This window comes from Clupea harengus, chromosome 25 (assembly GCF_900700415.2).
Source record: "Clupea harengus chromosome 25, Ch_v2.0.2, whole genome shotgun sequence".
NCBI classification, from domain to species: Eukaryota; Metazoa; Chordata; class Actinopteri; order Clupeiformes; family Clupeidae; genus Clupea; species Clupea harengus.
In genome coordinates, this window is record NC_045176.1 from 10764984 (window position 1) to 10790103 (window position 25120).

Below are 25120 nucleotides of genomic sequence, written 5' to 3' on the forward strand. Positions count from 1 at the left end.
TATTGAACCATTTCAGTTATTGCACATGTTTTGTGGTTACAGTGAAAACAGTGGTCACAGTAATAGCATCGTTTTCTATAATCAAGCACACTGCCTGTTCAACACTTAAACGATTACTGTAAGAAATTTGTTCAAAGACTCACTGGCAGATGTGATATCATATGTATAGGCCTAGTTATAGTAAAGGTATTTAGCAGACCCTTTTATCCAAAGTGGCGTACAAAACATTCAATAAAAACCAGTAAAAATAATGACAAAATGAAGTAATACGAGAAATGAAAATAAATGAATATAACATCAAGTAGAATTTTGAATGATAAATTATAACAATAAAATAAATAATAATACTGATAGTAATAATGTAGCGTCCTGGGTCTCTCTCTCTAGGAAGTGATAACAGAAGCCTCTTTTCTGACTAGAGTTACATGTGTCCTCTTTGGCTGACCATCAGCTAGATCAAATGCGCTGCCAAATTCTGGATTACATTGAAAATTGCATTGCAGTAGAAGTCTAGAGACAACTAGGGTCTGCACAAGAAGTTGTGTACCATATTGTGTGAGATAGGGTCTGAATATTATAGAATGTGAACCGATTAGACCTCGAGACAGAAGTTCCATGCTCGGAGAAATCAAGTTGCTCATCAATCATAACACCAAGTTTCGTGCAGTTTTAGTTGGGGTATATAGATTTGGGTATGAACCATAAATACAGTGGCATACAGTTTTAGCCAGATTTCATGCAAGAATGGTTTGAAAATGTCAGCTTACTGCTCATGCCTTAAGGATTAACCAGACTAATAAATAGTTTAATGCAGTGCCCCCCAACCTGCAAATGAAGAATAGTCTAAAGACTGAATGAGAAAATGTGGCCGAAACATGAATGGTTTGAGTTTTGGACATTTTTTTTTCTGGGGTTGGGCGTGCTCTCCCATGTATTCTGGATGTGCTTACAAGCAAGGGAATAAACGCCTGATCACTGTCACTGTGTCACTGTGTCACTTGGCAATAACCCTGGAACACTATAATACCCACTGTAGAAATGATACCTACAAATTATATTTATTTATTTTATTCTAAACTGTTGTGTTGTATATTTCTGTGTAAGTACATTGAGAGCCACCAATCCCAGAGTGAAATTCCTTGTATGTGTAAACTTACTTGGCCAATAAACACGATTCTGATTCTTATGTCTGTAGTGGAGCTTCTTAGTGGCCTAGGTGCTACAAAGGGATCACTGGGCAGCTTCTGGGCAGTGTAAGAGAGAGCGAGAGAGAGAAAGAGAGAGAGAGAGAGAGAGAGAGAGAGAGGGTAGTGAAGGGAGAGAGCAAACACCTCACCTGGACAAAAACTGGTGTTGGGTTAACACACTTGCACCCTGACTGCACTCCAAAGAGCCAGGCTCGTTGGCATTGCAGTCAGAGCACATACACAACTGTCAAAGACTATAACTAACTTGTGAATATTACACAGGTCCTTCCCTTTTAATTGAAAAACTATGAGGAGACTAATTTGTAAGAGGAATTTGACCAAATGCAATACATTCTAATATAGAAACTATAGAATATCTAGGTCTAAATGCAAATACCTACCAGGTTAGCCAGGGAAATATGTCAGACAGTATGGAACATATGTAAGCAAGTAAATCAAAATGTAACTTAATGTATACTTATGGTAATGTAGTTTGCTGTAATGTGGCTTGAAATCTGATGTAGTGCACAGTGTAATTAGTGACTGGTTAGCAACGTATGATCAGTCATTAGCCACTGGTACTTTGAAAATATCACTGGCTGCCACCAGCAGGGGGAACTCATGTCACTGGGTTGTTTGTTGGCTTGGAGAGGGTTAAACCACTCGTTACGTCATCCGACGGCACGGGAACTGCACGATACCAAACAATTCCTTCCTTCGCCTGCTTGAGCCCTGATTGACAGTAATGGCGACTTCAGTTTTACTCTAACGAAACATTCCACCAAAACAATACTTTCTAATGGTGTTTCCAGTTCACCGACAATAAATCTTCAAACAAGGAATCCTATGTATCTCTAAAGTAAGTAATTTTTCGAAAGGCGTGGGATGCTGAAGTTGTGGCGGTAGCTAGAATATTTTGGAAAGCATGAACAAAGGTCTCCCTTTTCGTGGCGATGTGGCTACTCGGTGACAAGCTCTGATGGTATTTTTTATATATATATTGGGATTTAAACAACAACATCTGCAATACTGAGACTACCTGGCTTGAATGAAGAAATAAGCATAGATTAATTATTGCCAGATATGGTAATCGGGAGCTAGCTGGCATAGTTTGTTAGCTAGCCTGTAGCCTTAACACCCCCATCTTGAGATCGACCCCCCATTGTTGTAGGCGTTCTCATGGAAAGCACACCGACGAAGCTGGAAAACGCGTCACAAGAAGTTGGATCCATCTGTTGAGTCTTTCTCTTGTGTTTCATCAAACTTCAGCCCTGCAGTAGATTAAGAAACTTGTCGGATCCAGTTATTTTTCCAGATCCAGCACGCTGACAGAAGGACACATTTCCATCTTGCAAATCCCAGACGTTTGATGTGAAAAACAGCAGGACTTGTTAGCTTGTGATGTTACGTTAGCTATCATAGCTTTGTCCCCAGGCTGACCAGTTAATGCTAGTTACCAAGCTATCGTTGTTTTGTTTAGCCAGGTAATTTAAACTCTGGTGAACGGGACAACATAGTGTGCTCATCTTTGCTTAGTTCGTTTGTCAGCACGCTCGCAACTTTAGGACAACTTTCTGCTGTGACAACTGCTTGTCGACTTTCGATAATTTAACCTGGGGCAGTTTGTTTAACCACCGGAGTGAGGTGTAAGTTACCTAGCTAGTGAATATTCACATGGTCTTCTACTAATCATATCCTATACTTGTATAAGGTTACCAGTAGTAATCTTGAACATACTGTATCCTCACAGAATTCCTGTGGTTAACGTTACGGTCAGAGAAGAATAGCTGGCTAGCTTGCTGGTTTTGTTGATACATTTTGGTATTTTTCACTATGCTTCTTTATGAACTAAAATACTGGCCCATTTCCGTAACTTTGCCAATTCTTCGTAGGTTAAGCTAGCTAGCTATCATACCGTGTTGTTGTGAGCTAATTGTCATCACTAAATGTTTCAGGACTGAGGTTAGAAACGGCTGGGCTGGCTAGCTATCATAGCTAGCTGTCTACTTTAACAAAAGCTATTGAGGCTTTGCCTGTCTGCTACTGAACGAATGCAATAGGTTTGTCTTCAGTCCAGGATTGATTCAACCCAGCAAGTTTGTCAGTAAGTTTTTTTTGGTATTTTTGTTACTGCGATATTTGTAGCTAAATGACGACCGGAAGGAATAACCGAATCATGATGGAAGGAGTGGGGGCAAGGGTTGTCCGTGGACCGGACTGGAAATGGGGAAAACAGGACGGTGGAGAAGGACATGTTGGAACAGTGAGAAGTTTTGAAAGTCCTGAGGAAGTGGTGGTAGTTTGGGATAACGGGACTGCTGCCAATTATCGCTGCTCTGGAGCTTACGACGTGAGGATATTGGACAGCGCACCCACAGGTAAGGAGACTTCTTTCTCAGCGGAGTATTGTAGCAGTCCTTACGTTGAGTCTACGCTGATTCAGTGGACACCCTGCCAGTCTGGTCAGGCTGATCATTAACTTGACGGTTTCATGACAAAGGACAACTATATATGTTGACTTTAGTGAGAGTGACTTAACACCCCCAAATTATTTCCAACTTCTGTCGTTTTCCACTGGTTTGTGTCTTTTGGGTAGAGTTCTTTGGCCATTGTCTAAAATGTTTTTTTTGTCCACTAGCCGGAAAACCAAATGCTTATTAAATTGTCAAAGGCCAGTGTATGCTTAGATATCCATGCATAATATAGGCTACACACATTCCATCCTGCCTAAATAGTGGACTGTGATCCTGTTTTGTGACTATACAGCTGATGTCTTTTTTTAAAGGTATTAAGCATGATGGCACCATGTGTGACACCTGCCGTCAGCAGCCCATCATTGGCATCCGCTGGAAGTGTGCTGAGTGCACCAACTATGACCTCTGCACCACGTGTTACCATGGAGACAAGCACCACCTGCGACACAGGTTCTACAGAATCACCACACCGGGAAGCGAGAGGTAAGCTTTACCCCCCTTACTACAGACCTCAGGTTTGTGTGGCATTGTCATGCCAGACAATTCATTTTCATCTTCTGCAAGTGGAGAGGGCAAGACATGAGCCTGACACAATACGCAGACTGAGCACATGTCCTCAGCCCTCTGGCAGTTGTTGCCAGGCGACAGGCCTTTCCTCCAGTGTCAGCATTAGAACATGGTGCCTTGGCTGAAAAGAATGCAGGCCAGCTATTGTAGGTAACTTGCAGAACTACATTATGACATTGTTTTATTTACTGTAATGAAAGAAAATCAAATGTCAAGTGTTCCTACTGGGGAACAGATTAAATGCAGTGTGATTTCAGATTGATTGAAGAATGACTGCCAAGTCTGTTAGACTGTTATGATTTTTTTTGAGCTCACACAGTTGATCTGCCCGCACAGAGGCTATGCCATGTGCTGTGAGAAATAGAACTGAGGTGTGAACCGCTGCTGGCCATCTCGCCACCACATGGCAGCATGTGCCCAGTCATGACTGCCAGTATTGGTACATATGCTGATTGCATTAAGGGCTAAGTTCAGATATGAAATAGGGATCGACGATTATCTGGTCGTTAGATAATCGGGGCCGATATTTGCAATTTTTTTGACGATCTAGCATCAGTATATTTTTTTTTAATCTAGATTCCTGATAAAAAATAAATAAAATAAAAGCAATAGGTGTACTATCCCGATGGATGCATTATTTGTCATTCAAGCAACCACTGATGATGTTTGTACGCTAATTGAATGCTTTTGAAATAGCGATACACATCTGTTGCGTAGCTAAAATAAGATGACCATAGAGAAATGTACACGCAACATCAATAGCAGGACCCTTTTAGTAGGCCCTGTCTCTCTCGCATGTCTTGAACATGCACGCCCTCGCACAAATGCTGCATCTTAAATATGAGCCTCACAGATAACCTGTGAGTCCAAATGTGCTCAGTATTGGGGCCTATATTGTAGGAGGAGTTGTAGGTTTATAATTTTAAATGTAACTTGCCCATGCAAACACTCAAAGCTATTTTCTTAGCCTTTTTCTCAGACCTGCTTTAGATGGATTCAAAGAAGAGATAAGCAAGAGCAGTTCATTCAAAGAATTAATGTGGTTTAGAGCCTAGAGATTTCTTTTCTATTTCTATTGAAATATTGGCCTGAAATATTGGTAACTGAGCATTTTTTGTCTCACCATCATTATCGTGTTGGCCCTGAAAAAACACATTGGGCTAAACCTAATATGAATGCACTTCGTTTTGTAGTGGGTTGTCTGAAAACATACAGTGCTTTGAAAATGAGTTGATGTGAGACACTGAAGTGACATTTTATCCCCTGAGAATGTTGAGTGTGTCTGGTTTTAGAGAAAATAAAGGCTCTGAGGAGTTCAAGTTACAACGTCTAGTTATTCAAGTGAAGCATTTTAACAGAGCACACAGATGAGACCATAGTGCGATGAGCCAGAAACTTACTGCAGTGTAGACAAATCATTTAGTCTGCTGTGGTTTTAAACAATTTTTATGTCTCCATTAGGCTCCAGTTGCAATGGGCTTCATGTTGTTAGTCATTGTGTGAGTTCTGTATTTTTCCATGCCTATTGTCTGGCAATATGCGGTAATATTTAGGAGCTGGAGCCTTTTCAGTATTATAGGTTTCTGTATTTAGTACAGCTGGCTCATATGAAACGTAACTTCAACCATCTAATCAGCTCACCCTTTGCTCAAGTTGTAATGAGGTGTTAGGAGACTGGGAATTCGAGAGCGCTGCTCGTGTGTCTCGAAAGCCTTCGTCGCACAGCTTGAGTAAGCTATTGAACCCACTGCCTGTGAATGACTGAGGTGTTCTCTTTTCATGTCAGTTGCCTGTTTTCAGAGTTAACCTGCATTAAGCACTGTGTGTTGTTTCCAAATTCCAACGCATATGAAACTTGTTTCTCAAAACCCAATCAACCTCAGCTGCAATAAGCAGAGAGGTCGCTGGTTGATACAGTCTTCATATCCCACAAGTTTCGATATAATGTCTTCAGGTTGGAAGAAATGAGGACAAGCTTCACTCCAATTAATTTGGACTAATTGGCCTGACAAAAACAGCTGACTGATCAAATGTCATCACATTACATTATGAATTGGGGTTTCAGTGCAGTCTTGGGTGCAGGGCAGACTGATTCCAATGCTGATTGAAATTGTGGTTGCTTCATAGTGCCTCAAGAATAACTAACTTTGTAATAGAAAGACTTGCGATTAGCCCCTTTAAAGCCAGATAGATGAGACATGTGTTAAAGGTTGCCTATAGCCTAAATGAGATAATGCAGGAATGCTAGAGCTTATGTTACTATGAGCCTATATTACTGTGAAGTATGTTTCGATAAACTGTGCATCGGTCCAACCTACAGTGATAAAACATACGACATGTTTTGTTTTGTTTAGTTTGATTTGCGTGTAGCTTTGAGTGTGTACAACATCCTTATTACTACACTAATGAATTATAGCCGTTCATACAAGGGAAGAACATACACAGTGTAATGTCTTTGCATCAGGCATTGCATTTGTGCTATGTTGCCGTGTATACTACCCATCCTTTTTTTTTTTTGCCAGAGGGAAAAATGTTTTTTTTTTTTTTTTTAATATATTTTCCCTAAAAAGACTGGTGCAGGTTACACTTCATTAAGTACAGATAAAAGGAGACTCAAACAGAAACGAAGGTGTTGGCAGTGCTATTAGCAGGCTTTGCCTAATGTTGATGACGAGCAGCATCTGTAGCCATTTCCTCTGGAATTGACCCCACAACTGCCTTCCATAAAATGGGGAAACAATGGGGCGGCTCAACAGCTGGTCTTTCAACCACGTGTGACTTCATCTTCAGCATCAGCTTCAATGCATTTCAACAAACTGGGCTGGCGGGGGGTCTGTGCTCGGCCGTGACGAGATTGAAGGGGTGTGTTTCCTCTTGCAGCTGCCAAGCAGCTCCTGCTCTCTGTGTGGACTCCAGACCAGGGCCTGTAGGGCAGGCAAAGAGAGACATTAGAGAGATGGCCTATGACCAGCCAGCTGCCATGCTTGCTGCACAGCCAAAGTAGTTTCTGTGTGTTTAACATTCAGAGTGACGTATGAGCCAGCCGGGGCCTGAATACAATCCAATACAAACCCCCCCCCCCCCCCCCCCCCCCCCCCCACATATCGGTTCCCCACACGGTGGAATTCCCATTTTGTTTAATCTAATTGAAATCCGTTTATCATTTCCTTGTATGAACTCGTTTTTTGCGAATAGGGCCTAATGTATGAACCTTTCTGTTAAAATGTATGCACCTTCAGATAGTCTTATCATGAATCGAAAGCACTGCCTGATCAAAATGCTGCCTTCATTATTGCTCATGTGTAAACACTACTCAATCACTTAGAGCTCTGTGATGGGACTTAATTGAATCTCACAAACAGTGGGATCCCGTTGAGAGCCATTATCTATCAGGCTGTGTCTCACGAGTCGTGTACTTCTTTTCATGCTCGTAAACTAACCCGCACGGGCCAGCCAGACTTTATCTGGCAGAGCTTATCTGTTCATAATGTAGTGTGTGAGTAATTAGCAATGAGTTATCCATCAGTCTTATTAAGTACAGTGCCATTGATAAAGGATTTCACGCTTGTGGAAATTGATCCCGAGGCTATATATTACCTCCACTCCTATGTGTACACTAGGTAAGACTACTAATCCCCAGATGGAGTCAATGAACATTATGGAGAAGTATTGACCCAATATTTCCTAAGTTTACAAGATCATTCTTGCTCTCGCCCCAATGGTTTTGACAGGGTTTTTTTTTGTTTACATACACAGTTTCTATCCGCGGGGAAGTTCAGTCAAATAGTTTCATTGTATAGTGTTTAACCCCCTTCATAACTTCATTTTCCTAATTGATCATTCATTTTCATTATGGTTTCTCGTACGCTGGAAGCATAAAAAAAAAAGTACAGTGTTTCTTTGGTAACAGAATGTTTGAAAAGCGGACCCCCCCCCCCCCCCTTTCAGCCTGTCCTCACACACACATCAGCAGGATTTGTGAGTAAGGCGCCGAAGCGGAGGCCCCTGCCAGTGCCCTCTTCTGTCCAAAAGCACCCAGAGCTCATCCTGTGAGGATCCAGTGGAGGCCCCTGTCAGTGCCCTCTTCTGTCCAAAAGCACCCAGAGCTCATCCTGTGAGGATCCAGCGGAGGCCCCTGTCAGTGCCCTCTTCGGTCCAAAAGCACCCAGAGCTCATCCTGTGAGGATCCAGTGGCGGGCCCATGTTCTCTGGCCTTCAGGCCTCCGCGGCCTAGTCTGCACGCATGAACCGCCCCACCCTCCACCCTCGCAGCCAGCAACGCCTACAGTTGCGTGTCCAAACACGAGCTGGATTTGATGACTCTGGGTTCTTGTGTGCTCGGGGTGAGATGGCCCCAGCAGTTAAGAGGGTGACTGGCTGGGGGAGGGGTAGGATGTGTGTGTGGGGGGGGGTAGGGGTTTAAACAAAAATGAACGTACATGCCTGTAAAGCTCTGAGGATCAGAGATGGCCATCTGGCCACCCTGCTCCCTCACTGTTGTGGTAATGCATAGGTCAGCTTCCAGATGGCAGACTAAGCATTGCTGTGCAGTGCTCTTATTTTTTTTATTAACTGTTTTCGCCCCCACAATTTTATACAGGGGCTGGGCTTGTTTTGATAACACTGTGCCTTCATACCCACTTGTTGAATTATTATTTATTTTTTTCTTCACAATTTAAATGATAGAACGTGTGAAGACACATTATTGCTGATGTATGTTTTGATCCCCTCTAACATATAATTAACAAAGGCAGCGTGTGATGAATCATCCTTGCTACACCTGCAGGCATACAATTATGCTTTTGTTCATCTAAATAGCACAGAGCCAATAGATAAATGGGAGCTATTCCATCACAGTAATTAATGGAAGGAATTGTAAGCCCATTTTTATTCCATTTAGTTTTTATTCCATGAAACTGCATGTTGTAGCCTCTTTTGTTAGAAAGGGATTAAATCACTACTTTTAAGGGGGACATGGGGAATAGACTTCTATTTAACCTTTCAATACAAGCTGTGCCTCTTTCCCTTTCACATTTAAAGTCATGTTGGTCTGAACAGTGAAGTATCTTAATCACATATCAACACCAATTACCAATTTTTTTTCTTCCGAATTTACATTGTTGCTTGCATGCTGATTTTAAATGTAATAATTTAAAAGCCCCAACCTACAATGAAGTTGTATACAGTAGCAGTAGAAGTAGAATCACGGCCTGAAAGAAATCTGACATCTATGAAGACTCATTGCATCCTTACAACTTTGTTTTGTACACCCACTCTGTAGATTGGCACATTCAGTTTGCCTGTTTGTGTTGAATGCGGTGTTCCTGTAGAGGCTTTCAAAAGTAGATCAATATCTGTCTGTATTGCTTGGTTTGACTGTACAGTATTTGTAACTTGCAAAATGTTTTGCACTTAATAGTGTTGAACCAAAATGAGTACGTCATGTGGGATGAGTAATGGATTGAAGGCGTGGCTCATCTCACTGTTTCACTGATCTTTCTGCAGGGTCCTCCTGGAATCTCGGCGCAAGTCCAAGAAAATCACAGCCAGGGGTATCTTCACCGGAGGCCGTGTGGTGCGCGGCGTGGACTGGCAGTGGGAGGACCAGGATGGTGGCAATGGCCGAAGGGGGAAGGTAGTTTCTCGCCTGTGTTCATTCTTCCACCTCGAGATGTTTTGAGATGACTGATGAATGTTAGGGGTTTTTTCTAGCACTGCTGATGAAATTCAGCTCATTTGGGAAGAGCAGGTAGCAGCCTTTTGTGTTTTGATGAGTGCTGACAAATGTTTTGAAGTAGGAGAAGTAGATCATTTTTAAGTTTACATAGTGTCATAACAGGGCTTACTGATCTGTTGTCACAGCTCATAACGCAAGGTGTGGACAACACCAAATTTGGGGGTTTGATTCCCAGTGCATGCATTAATGAGAAGCCCTACCTGCACCCATAGATCACAATGACTGAAAGTGGATTCAAGTGCCTGCTGAAGAATGATTGAGCAAATGTAATAAATCTGACGGGTCTGAAAATTCAGGCTGTATAGGATGTCCTTAATTTGAGGTTAAATTGTGTAAAAAGCGCAGGACGAACAATCCTCATAAGTGTGTAAGAATGTCTCTCTCTCTCTCCATATCCACCCTCCTCCACCTCTCCCCCCACGCATCCCCATCTGCACCCTCTCATCACTCTCTTCTGATCCCGTCTTCCTCGTGTCTGCCAGGTTACCGAGATCCAAGACTGGAGTGCAGCCAGCCCTCACAGTGCGGCGTACGTCCTGTGGGACAATGGAGCCAAGAACCTCTACAGAGTTGGCTTTGAGGGCATGGTGAGCAATCCACAGCCGCACATAAAAAGAGGGGAGGGGGTGGGCTGTCTCTCCTTTGTGTCTGCCCACAGCAGAGGGGGGAGGAGGCAAGGTCCTCAGTGGTCTGCAGTGGCTCGGGCCCTTTGTGAAGGCCATGCAGCCGGCATGTGCAGGCCCTATTGTGTGAGCAGCTGGAGGGGGACATCTACATAATAAAAAGAAATCTGTTCCCTCTCCCTTTTATAAAGAGGAAACAGGGAGAACATGGAGGTCACTTACGAGGGGGGGGTCTGCTTGGCCCCCTCCCATGCCCCTCCCATTGGATCCAGATGACCAGCCGCCTCTTCCCCCATTGGTTGGTTGCTGCCATGCATCATCTGAATTTGGCCAGTTGCTGCAACAGCTTTTCCTTTGTTATTAAAATGGGTGTCCACCAAGTTCTGTGGCACATCTGCTGGGGAATTCATCCAAATCATACTCCATGCTTTGTGCTACTGGAGGAGAGTTAGTACAATAGCCATGGTCTATTTGACTGTTGAAGAAATGTGCCTCTTGTCAATTACTTTACACAATAACTTGCCTGAGGCAATGAAATGGTATTTTTGAATTGTTCTTGCCTCTTTTAAGTCTGTGGCACTGTCCATAGCTGGAATGTTTCAAGTGGAAATCTGTTCAAAGCCAATGTTCCAGTATACCATTGAGCAGAAGTTGAAGATCAAAATCTTCAAATGTTTCACTTCAGATATGTTTTAAATGAATCAAGTATGATAGGACTACTGTCAAGCACGTCATAAGGAGACATTGTGCAGGCTAGAATGTTATTTTTTTTAGTGTATTAATAAAAAGAACTTTGATCTGAAACAGTTATAGAATGAATGACAACACCATATGCGACTATTAAAACAATAACATGGCAATAGGTTTGCGCCCTGGTGTTTATGATTGTTCTAGTACTCTTATGTCTCGCAGTACTCAGCTGCCACAGTTAGTACATTTATATTAGTTTGAAGATGTCATTTTCTTGTTTTTGGCCCATAATAGCTTACATACAATGCAAGAATGAAAATGGCTGTTTTTGATGCATTCATCTCTGGATGTATGCGTCTTGTGTTTAAGATTGTAGGTTGTTGCATAATTTTCTTGATTTTGCCCTGAATATACTATTGTTTGTAGAAATACTTCCATCTGAGTGATTCAATATTGTCCTTTGGTGTAGCCCAATCTACATCGATTCCTAAGATCTAGGTCTTGTCAAATGTAGTTTAGATACAGTGGAATTAAAATGTCTGTTTTGATGTAGGCCTATGTGTCAGCCAAACTGTTTGTCAAGACACTTAGCATGACAATGGAGTAGTTCCGTTATTGGAAAAAATAATGAACAAGACTATTGTGTCAAATAACATTTTTAAAGGAAGGGCACTTGGAGAACTGTTGTTCAATAGCAGTGATCATACTTCATGCTGTTATATTGAATATCAGCACAGCTGCAATTGCCTGGTGCACATTATGGCCTTGCTCCTGCAACGGAATCACCGCCACATCCCTTTGTGTGATATTGTGTATGGATCAGTGATCAAATATTGTCATCGCTAAAAGTATTTGTTATGTCATTTTATAATTTTCCATGCCTAAAATACCTAAAGACTGAATAATTACAGTGTCTGTATTCCTTGTGAGGGTTACCATTTGAATAGAACTACATATGGTAGCTACACGGCAGGTGATGGCAAACAATCAAACAAACTGGGGGTGGTGGGGGTAGTCAGTAGAAAATGGCCTAGAAGGATTGCTTTGACATTCCCTGCCAGCATAGGATGGGGTATGAGAGTGCCTACACACTAATGTATTTTGTAAAGAAGGAAAAAGAATTTAGTGTTGGTAAAGATCTGTGTTATAATACATGCAGTGTTTGGGTGTAAACCTAATTGTTGATCCTTTTCTTTTTTTCCTTTTTTTTAGTCGGATTTGAAATGTGTCCAAGATGCCAAAGGGGGCACTTTCTACAGAGACCACTGCCCAGTATTGGGTAAGTAATGATGGGGAAGAGGGGCGCATAGCAGCTATGGAGGTCAGCACTTTGGGGAAACATAAATGTTTCAACCCCTGGTAGACTTGGCTTTTACTAAACATGGGTTACAGGTAAAAAAAGATGTAATTATGGACAACTATAGTGGGCAATATAAACATGACTATATTACAATGCAGTTCCACTAGATGGCAGCACTGAATAAAAGACACTCTTGAGGATGAGTGTTCAGTGTGTAATGCAGTAATGACATGAAATACCAATATGGATGTTGTGGACAGAACTTGTTTCTTACTGAAGCGTTATTTGGAGTAATTTCTGTATCACTCAGCACCCCTCAGAAACATACCTGAATGAATGCCCTCTTGGGTTACTTGTCCCAGCTTGTGTGGACGTTCAGTGCAAGAGGAGGTTTACGTCAGCACTGCTAGAACGTGTGCGTCAGCACATACCTTACTCTCTGAGTTTAGTACTGGTGTCATTCAAAATGCAAATGGAAAAGTACACTATAATATTGAGCCTATTAAAAGTTCTTTTGAAGTTGAGCCATGTTCATTGTTTGGGTACTGGTTTGACTTTGTTGCTTAATGTGCGTTAATAGGTGAGCAGAATGGCAGCAGGAATCCTGGGGGTCTGCAGATCGGAGACCTGGTTAACATCGACCTTGACCTGGAGATCGTGCAGTCCCTGCAGCACGGGCACGGAGGCTGGACCGACGGCATGTTTGAGACGCTCACCACCACCGGCACCGTCTGTGGGATCGACGAAGACCACGACATTGTGGTCCAGTACCCCAGTGGGAATAGGTGAGTCCCCACCACCCAGGTCCATATAGATGACACCGACGCCTTTTGCTTGAGGGTGAGATGAGCAATGCGATGCTGGAAGCTCATGTGTTTTTACGCCGTTACTCTTCTTACTCGCTGTCATTAGTGAACCTAGCTAATGTTTTAAACTTGCGGGGCTGTAATCCTGTTCAGGTGGACGTTCAACCCGGCGGTGCTGACGAAGGCCAACGTGGTGCGCAGCGGCGACGTGGCGGCAGGGGCCGAGGGCGGCGCCTCCCAGTTCGTGGTGGGTGACCTGGTGCAGATCTGCTACGACATCGACCGCATCAAGCTGCTGCAGAGAGGCCACGGCGAGTGGGCAGAGGCCATGCTCCCGGTGAGTCCCCACGACCCCACGACCCCTGACCCCAACTCATAAAGCCAAAGACGTGCAGTGGTACAGTGTCAGTCAGATATACGTATGACGCTCAAGCTCAAAGCAGAGCACACACCGCTGTGCAGTGTAACGTCCGTGGTGAGAACATCCATTTTTTCGAAGCGTAGCATATTCTGAAGAGTATGTATGAGCAGGCCACTGCAGTGATTTTTTTTCACATGGGAGATTTGTATTCTTCTTAGCCCAGAACGCTGCATTCTTCTGTGCCTGTGCAGACCGCAGTGGGGTCTGGTGTGTAGGCCATCCATCTCCGGGCTCAAACTCCTGAATCAGTTCATTCTTTAACCTATCGAACTGAGCTAAGAAGCCAAAATCTGTGTACTCAGGAGCATTATTGGTTCGATAAGAAGATTTAGCGCCTGGCCAAAGTGAAAGCCCAAGGACGCCACATCCTTCACCGGCAGCACAGGCACAAGGAACAGCTCGGCTGGAACGTGGCCTTTTGGTTTCGTGTTCGGCTTTCAGCCATTTTAATGATGGGGGAAGTCAAAATGTAGCTGAAGCCCTCTTTTCATCTCATTTGCCCCTAGGGGTGAGTCTTCATATTGATTTGGTGTTTCACTTTTTTGATGACTGACAGCATCCAGCGTTCAGCAAATTCTCAACGCCTCCCGAAATGACCAAGCACAATTCCCATTCGTTCTATCTCATTGCATTTCATGTTCACTGGGTGTTCATTTTCAACATTTTAACTTTTTTTCGGCTACTAAATTTTGTAACAGTGTAGAACAGTTTCAGAAATAGTATTAAAACCAAAACTTTAAACTGACACATTGGCATTTGAGACACTTCTCTTGGGAAACTGCTCAACTCCATTTGAGTTTTATCTCTTTATTAAGTTGACGGCACCCAAGAGCATCCTAACTCTCAGTGCTGGTGAAGTGAAAGTAGTGCAAAAGAAAGAAGTGAAGTCTTGGAGCATAAGTGCTGTAGTACAAGATGGATATAACCACATGATGCCCTAGGTTCAGAGACAGGGGCTAACGCTATAACACTACTGTGTTTAGGCGGATGTGGATTGCACAAATGGAGTAGTGTAGAATATTCTTGCCGTATGTGTGGGTTAGTGAGAAATGAAGCTGATGGAAATTAGGTGAGTCATGAAGTTGCAGTGAATTTGACACCCAACTAATAGTGATTGCCATCGCAAATTGCTGCCTCATCAACATTTGGATTTGACTGTCATTGTTCTCCTGGACGCAGGCTACGCCTGGCTCCGTATCTGCCGGGGAAAATGTGGAAATTAACAATTTAAAGCGATCTCTCCAAAGCCCAACTCGGCTTGGGGTGTCATTCCAAGTATCCCTCCATCTTAAACTGGAATGCTGCTTGGCTCTCAAGTGTTCTTCACTCTCATTACATTTCGTCTATCTGATATTAGCACCACAGTTTGAAGGGCCCTAGTGTGCGTTGTAAACTGTTTTTATCTACCCCCCCCCCCCCCATATAAACCGGCCGTAAAAAAACAAACTTTGATACGGCTTGGGCTCACAAGCGCAGACGCATCCCATGCCAAATAACTTCCAGGAGCTGATGAGCTTTAAAGCGTGGCTACGGCACCTCGCGTTTATGCCTGTGGATGATCTCTTTGTGTCCCGGCGCAAGAGGGAGGATGATGCAGGCAGGTGTGGGAGCTGCCTGCTAAGGGCCCTTTCTCTGTGTGCTTGGTTTATATTTCCCCAATACTCCCCCCACCCCCCCCACCCCCCTCCCCTTTTTGTTGTCCTCAGTGGACAAGGCTTAACAGAATACCAATAGATCCAGTTATGAGCAGTAGAAATGAGAAATGGTCCTACAAGCCTAGAGGCCTCTGGGTATTCTCATTTTAAATAAGCCAATCTCATTTTTAAAAGGAAAACTCGAGAGTTATTGATTTGCTCTCTCCTCCGTGTTTTTAAGAATGCTTTGGGCAGTGTCCTTTGAGATAGTGGAGGTTGTGCGCATGTAAACACAAACATGCTCTCTCTCTCTCTCACACACACACACACACACACACACACACACACACTCTCTCTGTCTCACACACATGGTTGTGTTGCCCACTGCAGACGCTGGGAAAGGTGGGACGTGTGCAGCAGATCTACTCGGACAGCGATCTGAAGGTGGAGGTGTGCGGCACCTCGTGGACGTACAACCCAGCCGCCGTCACCAAAGTGGCTCCCTCCGGCTCGGCCGTCACCAACGCCTCTGGAGGTAGGAGGAGGCGGTGCACCTGGAGCAACCTGCGGTCAGGCGCACTCCAAAGCAGGGTTGCCCAACATACACTCTCATGTGTTAAACGGACTCTTAAAGGCCCTATTATCTTTCCTGATTCTTGAAATTAGGTGCTTCAGGCATGCGTGAATCTTAGATTCTTATATCGCTGCGGCAGCTAAATATTGCTTTTTGTTAGATATACAAAGAATGTGTCTAGATATGCAAGTTGTAGAAGATGCTATTGTGCCGCTCTCATTATCACTTCCTCTCATTACGTGAGAGGGACCCTGATTGATGGAGTCTGCAACTGTGTTTTCCCAGAGCGTCTATCTCAGCTGCTGAAGAAGCTCTTTGAGACCCAGGAGTCGGGTGACATCAACGAGGAGTTGGTGAAGGCCGCCGCCAACGGTGACCTGGCCAAAGTGGAGGACATCATGAAGAGACCTGACGTGGACGTGAGTGCCCTCGTGCGAATCCTTTCGAACAGTTCTGCAGGTTTATCAGTCTGGATTGCGCAGAGTCGAGACGTGGAATTGTTAACTGGGCTACCAAATCATTAGGTGGGCAGTAATTGTAGAAAAAATCTTCACTTTGAACATCTCTGGTGGATTCGGTGTTGAACCAGAGATCCCATGCAGGTGTCTGGCCTCAGTTTTAAAAGTGGCAGTAGACCTGTCCTGTCAGTAAATTGGGCTTCTGTGACTAACCCAGATATACACTGCAGTCGTCCCAGTTTGCATCCTAGATGGAGTCTGTCCTGCTCTCCTCTCTTGTCTTTCGGTTTCTCTCCTCCCTTCATTTTCTCTCTCCCCTCTCTTATTATCCCTCTCCTATGTTCTCTCTCTCTCTCTCTCTCTCTCTCTCTCTCTCTCTCTCTCTCTCTCTCTCTCTCTCTCTCTCTCTCTCTCTCTCCTCTCCTCCTTCCCTCCTCTCTAGTGACCCTCTCCCCTGCTCCCACTGCAGGCTCATTACAGGCTGAGGCATTAGGTATTAGCTTGGTGCCGTGCATGGTGCCAGCGCGCTGACGGCTGGCACTGTGCCCCCGCTGCCGTTCACAGGAGTTATGGCTGCGGGCGGAGGGAGGGGGCATGCAGGGTTGACTGGCCAAGCGAGCCGCCCGCCAGGACACAAGACGTGTCCTGCAAATACCCGAGGGGCCCGCATCAATATTCATGCCCCCCCACCCATCCTGCCCGCTGTTTTACCTTACCGCAGTGCTGCTCTGGGCTGACTCTGAACTACTGAGAAACACACACACACACGCACACACATTCTTACACTTGTGTCTGTCTTCTTTTCCCAGGTGAACGGGCAGTGTGCGGGCCACACGGCGATGCAGGCAGCCAGTCAGAACGGCCACGTGGATGTCCTCAAACTGCTTCTCAAATACAGCGTCGACCTGGAGGCCGAGGTGTGTGTGTGTGTGTGTGTGTGTGTGCGTGTGTGTGTGTGTGTGTGTGTGTGTCGCTGTCACCTGTACCCACACACCCCCCTCACTGCCCCACTGCTGTCCTCCCTCTTCCCTTTCTGTTTTTATCCCTCTGCCTAACTCAGACCTGTGTCACCAATGCAGATCACTCGCCTCTCTCAGTGTGGCACCGACTGGCGCTCCTCCAGCCTTCAAATTTGACAAATTGAATTTTCCCCCATCTGTCGGCTCTTGTGTCTTTTTGTCCCTTGCCTCATCCCTTACTTCCAGCTGCCATCTAACATGTCTGCTCAGTCAGCGCGGAGCACACGCATGTAATGAGTAAATGAGAGTGTCAGTGGCCCTCCTCTCGTCGGGGGCGTCTGATCTTTCAGCGCCTCCCCGCTCCAAACCAGGGGAGTGAAGTTAGCATGCGGCAGGGCAGGCTGCTGTTGTTGTTTACTTTAAATGGTGGAGAAAAAAAAGGGCAGGCAAGCTGGTGAGATGGCCATTGTTATTCCTCCCACGTGAAGGCTCCTCTGCCAGCAATCAAGAGGGAATATTTATGGTCTCATGTCTATTGTTATTTCAGGAGCGTGAAGGTGCTTGATGCGGTGGAGTGTAGCGCAAGCGTGCTTTATGCCAGGCCGTGGCTACCAGTGGCTTGTTTAGTTCACATATGTGTTTTGGGGATGTTCAGTCTTAAAAGCTTTTTATTACTTTAATCTCAAACATCTTTAACATGTGACAGGAGAAGAGAAAATCATTGAAGTTAATAGCTTTTGGAGTATAATTGGAGTTGCCACTACATAACAGCCATATGTGAGCAATCTGAAAATGTCCCAGGATAGGATCTGAAGGAGAGCGCACTCGCGGCGCCCGCAGGAGCTATCAGCAGGGGTCCTGATAACTCATCTGTTACCCGCAGGGGACCCCGAGTGTCCTGATGGCCCAACCCAGAGAGTGTCCAGACCAGACAGCACGGCACATTTCCACCGCCTCACCGGCCCTGTGGTCTGGTCTGAGAGCAGTTGTCAGGGCCCCCCCTGTCTGTTGGCTCTTTCTTTGATGTCACTCATGTTGCCCTACTCTCCCCCCCCCCCCCCCCCCCCTGCCCCTACAGGACAAGGACGGGGACCGGGCCGTGCACCACGCGTCGTTCGGGGACGAGGGCTCGGTCATCGAGGTGCTGCAGCGGGGCGGCGCCGACCTCAACGCCAGGAACAAGCGCCGGCAGACGCCGCTGCACATCGCCGTCAACAAGGGCCACCTGCAGGTGGTGAAGACACTGCTGGACTTGGGCTGCCACCCCAGCCTCCAGGCACGTATGGTGGTTACAGCACAGATTCTTATCACTTCACATTTAGTCATTTTTAAGGCCAGACGCTTTTGTCCCAAAGCGACGTACAAGGGAGAGAACAGTCAAACTACGAGCAATAGAAACCTGGTGTGACAATAAATACTACTTTACATAAGAAGTACTCTGGGGCCTACTGTGCTCCTATCTAATGATAGATGTTAGCTGGTGAAATTTGGGATCTGTCGTCTTTAGTTTGGTAGGGAATAACTGACCCATGAGTATCTGTAAAGATGTGTCGTGCTGTTTGCATGACAAGAATGACTTGTATGCATAGAGCATCTGTTCTTTGCTGTTTAACTAGCTCCAAAATGGCTGACCATTGAGGGAGAGATCTCAGGGAGAGGAGCTTGATGACTCTGATGGAGAAGAAAAATATGACGCATTGATGTTGTATTCGGTCAATTGGTATTTTGTGATGCGACCAAAGGTTATATGGGTCAGAATACAATTTCTGTATACTTGACATACACCAGGCTCACTTGGACACACTCACTTCGCTATTTAGTGCAGAAGCTAGTCTTTACAGTATACATAACTTTTGAAGTTTTTTCAAGTGGCGAAAGGGATAGTATTGAGTGGGAAAGTTGTACTAAGTCATTTGTATCTGCTGAAAAGACATAACTACAACAAATAGCATCACAAGTTTCATTTTTCAAATGAAGAGCACCCTGTTAATGTATGGGAGCCAATAAAGAAGCTCTCAAATATAAAGGCCTAGTTAACACCAACAACTGTCAGTGTTGAAGCAGGACAAGTAGCCTAGTTTGTGAGAAGCCAGAGTTACATTAAGGTTTACTCGGAGGTGAAACTCTCTTCCTGAGAGATTCGTTTGAAATTAATTAATTTGAAATATTGAACATGTTCTGTTACTTTATATGTACTGGTTAAAATATCTGGGCTTCCAGCGTACAGCTGATACAGAGCTTAGTTGAATAGCACTTTATAACCCCCCCCCCCCCCCCCCCCCAATTAATTAGTTCATTTTTTTATCGATTGACAGCACTACAATTTTGTTCAGTGACGGGTGTTCCCAGATCTATTTTTGGTTTTGTTTTACTCCTTATTTTCAAACGTCTAGGCCTTAAATATTTTTAGAAGGTGATGAATACCCTGCCCTGCAGTGAAATGTTCCACTTCATTCAGCTCAGAACAACACAGAATGTGTTTACTATGAATCAGCACCCTTTATCTGGCTGCTGTCCTAGAACTGAATAATCACTCCGATATTGACTGCGGCAGTGCATACATTATGTACAGTTGTATGCAAAGGTTTAGGCACCCTTATGGAAATGACAGATTTTTGTTGATTTTAAAGAGAGAAGTAAATTCAACCCCTGCAGCAAAAAAACGTTGAACAATGAGGCTTTTTTTCACTGTTTAATGCCATGATGCTACTTAGCCTGTGCAAAAGTCAGCACTTAGTAATACTCCTTTGGCAGATATCACAGCTTGTAAATAATTTCTGTGGACAGCTAAAAGTTTCTTTATTCTTGATTTATGAATTTGTACCCACTCTACCTGCAGACCACTTCAAGTTCCGAGACACATTTAGGGTGTGTTGCATTCACATCATGGTTAAGATTTTATTACAGAAATTATTTATATCTATATCTACAGACATTCAGTCATGCTTTAGCTTGGGCACTGCAGGACATTTCAAATCTACTGTCTGCATTTCGGACGTTAACATTTATAATTAGGTCTCTTTTCCTTCTGAAGGCCCTTTTGAAAAAGACAATGTTTGTCCCGCAGGTCTTTTGAGTCATATGAGGGGTTTGCCGGCCTTGCTTTTTTTGCCTAATGCATATTAGATTTGTGAAAATCAGGGTTCCAAATCTAGGTTTTAGGAGCCAATGTAAAGTAAAGAAAAATGTCATGGCGCACACTTACTACTACTTAGTACAGTTCAGTAAAGCCTGCCGACAGCGCTTGGCATTGGATTCTGTAGCCTATCAAGATAAGCCTACCTTGATTGGTTATTGGCCATATAACCTAATGATAATATCATGCTATAGCAAGGTGTTTTTGTGGACACAATATCAGGGAGATATGATGACAAAGTCAAAGTCAAAAGTCAAAGTAGCTTTATTGTCAATTACTTTGCATGTCAAGACATACAAAGGAATCGAAAGGACGTTTCCCACTCTCCCACGGTGAAACATATAAAGTGCACAGGCACAACAACAGATAAGACAAGACATGTCCTACATATAGATATACGTATAGATATAAACATACAGATACACGTACAGCAGCATAAGTTTTATTTAAAGTGAGGTTATGGTAGTGCAAAAAAGGCAATTTGGTAATGGCAGCAAAAAGACATCCTGTAAGATGTATTTGTTACATTAGCAGTGCAAGTATAACAGTAAGTGGTTATGGTGAACGTAAGTGATAAAAGTGCAAGAGACAGTTTTGTTGCAGTCCTGAGTGATTTTAGGGGGGGGATTTTAGCCTCATGCCAGCCTGACGGATATGGCTGGGGGGAGTGAGGGGAGAGAATTTAGCTTCCTGACAAACATGACAATTCTTTATTGTTTCCAGTTTCATCATCATGTCAGCTCCACACAAAAATAAATACATGTTTTGTTTTCAAAAAAAAAATGTAATTCTTCAACTTGTAAACACAAATTAAAGTGAAAACTCATAACAATAACCTTGTTTACAATGTAGTATTGGACAAAATATGTTTTCACTACCTATGCTGATAAACCTATCAATATAAATGATCAAAACTCAGTCAACTTTCACTGTTTCCTTGACTATCAGTGGCTAGGCCGACTACAAAAAAATGAACTTCACTCAGTATGGCTAATGGTATCTTCATGATCACCACATCTTAGTACTTAACGGTGTTGGAGTCTACAGTAGCCTAGTTGCCAAAGAGCTTTAATGAGGTGTTGCCAGCTTGATACATTTTGAAAACCTAGAAAGGTCAGACTAACTGTAGCAGACCTAAATGTTAACTAGATTAGCTCAGTGTAGCCTACGTTATGTGTTGTTTGACAGAATGTCCTGTGATGTTAATTTTCAGGCATCTGTCAGACCTTTGTTGGCCGGAGCCGTTTAGACGTGTGTTTACTTTCCTCTGGGGCGAAAAATTATGACATGGGCGACAGCCACAGTTCAGCCTATGCAGTTACCACTGAAGTCTTTCATAAACAATGATGCTAGCTGAAAACAAATGCCAATATCAATATATATATCACCCTAAGTGTACTTGTCCTTCAAGCAAGGCATCTGAGTTTTTGAGTTTTCTGCTTTGGAGAAATTAGACAAGCGTTAAGGAACCCTGCAATGTCATGACATCAGCTTGCTGAAGGACATGTATTCTCCTGTGGCACGATCACCACTGGCGACTGACTGATACAAATATTTAGGTCCATTGGCTGCTATTTTAGTCATCATCTGGAGCGCAGGAATATTCAATTCAATTCAGTTTTATTTTAAACAAAATAATTGTCTCAAGGCGCTTTACAGAGTCCTGGGCCTGAACCCCCTTAGAGCAGAATGGTGGATATAAATGTAGAAATCCCGATGTAAACGATATACATGACCCTTTTACTATTTATGAATTAGTTGTTGCTGACTGTAGATATAAATTAAGTTGTGTTAATACTATAAGCGGCAGACCATTTTCAGTTTTTTTTGCTGGTGACCTTGCTTTGGCTGACTCAGTGTTGCCCCCTGCAGGACTCTGAGGGTGACACACCCCTGCACGACGCCATCAGCAAGAAGCGTGATGACATGCTGTCCGTGCTGCTGGAGGCCGGCGCTGACGTCACCATCACCAACAACAATGGCTTCAACGCCCTGCACCACGCTGCCCTGCGAGGGAACCCCAGGTACACACAGTCTCTCACACACACACACACACACACTGAGAACAGCCTGATTCATGTTGTGCCCTCTTTTGCTCTGTGTCTGAGACTGAGCAGTAGCTTGTGGAGAGGAGAGAGTGTATCTGTGCGTTATGTCTGCTGTTATCTGATGTGCTGGTGGCTGTCTTGAGGCCCTCAGCCTGATTGTGAGCGTTCAGCTCCGCCCGCCTCATTACAGATGCCCACCCTCCACCGCCAGCCCCCGCCAGGCCTCTTCTATGAGTGGGATCGATGGCCTTACCTGCAGTCGACCCGGAAACCACACTTATCAGTTTGATGGTCGACCGTTAAAAGGGGCCATCATTTCCAGGGGATGATTTCACGCGAGTGCCATTAGAAACCCCAGCAGTTGTCCCACTGTGTGTGTGTGTGTGTGTGTGTGTGTGTGTGTGTGTGTGTGTGTGTGTGTGTGTGTGTGTGTGTGTGTGTGTGTGTGTGTGTGTGTGTGTGTGTGTGTGCGTGTGCGTCCGTCCGTCTCCGTCAGCTGGATGTGTTTGTTTGGTGACACACATTCCTCTGGTACCCAGACGTGTGGAATTGGGGTCAGAGTGGCTAGGGTGCGCCTGCTGTGATGGCCCAGAGCCTCAGCCCAGAGTCTCCGCCCCACCCACTGATAAATGGCAAGTTCTGGCCATCATCGGGAGAGCAATCAGCCTGTGCTTGACATTTCTATTATGAGCTAGTGCAGGAAGATGCATCGCACCTCATTTTTCATATTCTTCAGTAGAATCATTGCCAAGTAATTGTGTCAACTTAGTGAGAATAATTCACCTTTCCCTCTGCTGTGTGTGTGTGTGTGTGTGTGTGTGTGTGTGTGTCTACCACGCCGTTAAGGGAGTAAGCATTACAGCTGTATGAGGCAAAAAGCTTAAGCTTTACCCCTGAATTCTTTGCAATCTCTGCCTCCTTCGCTTGTGGGCAACACGGGAATCCTTTTTATTGACTGTGCCGATGAGAAAGCACCACGGTCAGTATTTATGGCACGCTTGTACAGCAGAGCCTCGCTTTGGTGCGCAATTTGTCCCTTTGCCATCAGAAAATCCTGCAGATATATGGCCCTCCACCAGCTCCACCATTTACTCTGATTTCTCGCTTGAGCTCCCATGGCTGCATCTTTTATTATTATTTTTTTCTTTACTTATTTTTTTTCTTCTTCTGGACTTAGTCCTCTGGCCTGCTCAGAAGCCTCGCCACAATCCATGCACCACCCCAAATCTGCCCCCCCCCCCCCCCCCCCCCGCTCACTCCGTGTTCCCCTCCTCTGTCTGAGAGGATGCTCCTTCGGCGTGGGGTTGGGGGGGTTTTGCGCAGAGTGGCGACTCAGAGCGGGAGCGTCTCTGAGCGGGAGCGTCCCCCACGGCGCTCCAGGACGGAGAGGCAGGCAGGCTCTAATCTGAAGGGATTGCGCTCAGAGGAGCCAGTCATCCCACAGAACCCTCCCAGATCCCCGTTAACCTTAAAGGGCTGGGCTGCTCTGCAGTACTGGGCTGCCTCTTTCTTTCTTTCTTTTTTTCTTTCTTTTTTCCCCCCCTTCTTCTCCTCGAGCATTCTCAGGTAGTTAGAAAAGAAGCTCTTTGGTAGTGCATGTACCTCTTTTGGAGTATTTAGGGAGTTCACAGAAATGAACACGCATTTAAGGTTATATGTTTTGTCACAAGGCTGTAAATTCGGATGGCGTCGTTTATTTATTATATTTAACAATTATTATAAATGTTTGGTCTTTAAATGAATTGCTGTATGCGGCGCTATGTGCTTTGGTGGCCTCCATCAGCTGATGAGGGTCTGTAGAGGGAGACCGATCTATACTCTACTGCCCCTTTCTGTAAACCGCTTGAGACACACCCAGCAGTCTCCGTATGCTGCAGGCATCCATGAGGGTGAGACTGGGGGTAAGATGGAGGCTCATGAGGCTCATTTGTATGGGAACTGAAGACTCCTTGTTGTGACCGCGTTTAGTAATGCGCTGGATATGCAGTGTTTTCACTTGACATCTGATGCATTGAGATAAAAACTGCTTCCAGTTGTCACAGAGATGCTGGGGTTGGACAGCTTTGTTTTTGTCACATGATTATGAACTGCCTATCAAGTTTGTCATACATACGTAGTTGCTTTTTACTTTAAAGCTGTAATGAATAACTTTGTCAGCCAAGACCGCTTTTAGAGCATACAAAGGCTGTGAAGAATATTATATTTGAGTGATGGCGCAGTGATATTCCATTACGTGGAACTCTTTTTTTTTTTTTGCAGCCAGTGGTGCAACCCTTCCAAAATGTCAATGTACATTTGTGATGGGACGGATATATTCAATATTTCCTTTTATCATTTTCTTTCCCTTAAAAATGTTAGGATTTCCCCTTTTCTGCAACAGAAGCAGATGCCAGTTGCTTTTAAACAAATCAATAGAGTGATGGTTGGCAGTCGAGTGGCCCCCGCAATTTCTTCTGGGGCTGTTGTGGGGCTCCGGATAACTTCTGTCTGAAGCCGTGGCAACATC

General features: G+C 44.4%; 1 protein-coding gene across 4 annotated transcripts in view; it reads left to right on the top strand.

Moving 5' to 3' along the window:
• Nucleotides 1-1851: 1851 nt before the first annotated feature.
• The window catches only part of mib1 (MIB E3 ubiquitin protein ligase 1), a 56152-nt gene continuing 32883 nt past the window's right edge, over nucleotides 1852-25120 (top strand). For 3 of the 4 annotated variants that reach the window (XM_012827957.3, XM_031562911.2, XM_031562912.2), the window contains exons 1-12: nucleotides 1852-3565; nucleotides 3973-4144; nucleotides 9734-9863; nucleotides 10448-10552; nucleotides 12491-12557; nucleotides 13159-13363; nucleotides 13538-13721; nucleotides 15830-15974; nucleotides 16299-16432; nucleotides 17281-17388; nucleotides 18509-18706; nucleotides 22439-22590. In XM_012827957.3, the coding sequence (XP_012683411.1) occupies nucleotides 3337-3565; nucleotides 3973-4144; nucleotides 9734-9863; nucleotides 10448-10552; nucleotides 12491-12557; nucleotides 13159-13363; nucleotides 13538-13721; nucleotides 15830-15974; nucleotides 16299-16432; nucleotides 17281-17388; nucleotides 18509-18706; nucleotides 22439-22590 (1829 nt within the window). In that variant the 5' untranslated portion in view covers nucleotides 1852-3336. The remainder of the gene's footprint in view (nucleotides 3566-3972; nucleotides 4145-9733; nucleotides 9864-10447; nucleotides 10553-12490; nucleotides 12558-13158; nucleotides 13364-13537; nucleotides 13722-15829; nucleotides 15975-16298; nucleotides 16433-17280; nucleotides 17389-18508; nucleotides 18707-22438; nucleotides 22591-25120) is intronic. The other variant, XM_012827956.3, reaches the window with a different exon arrangement.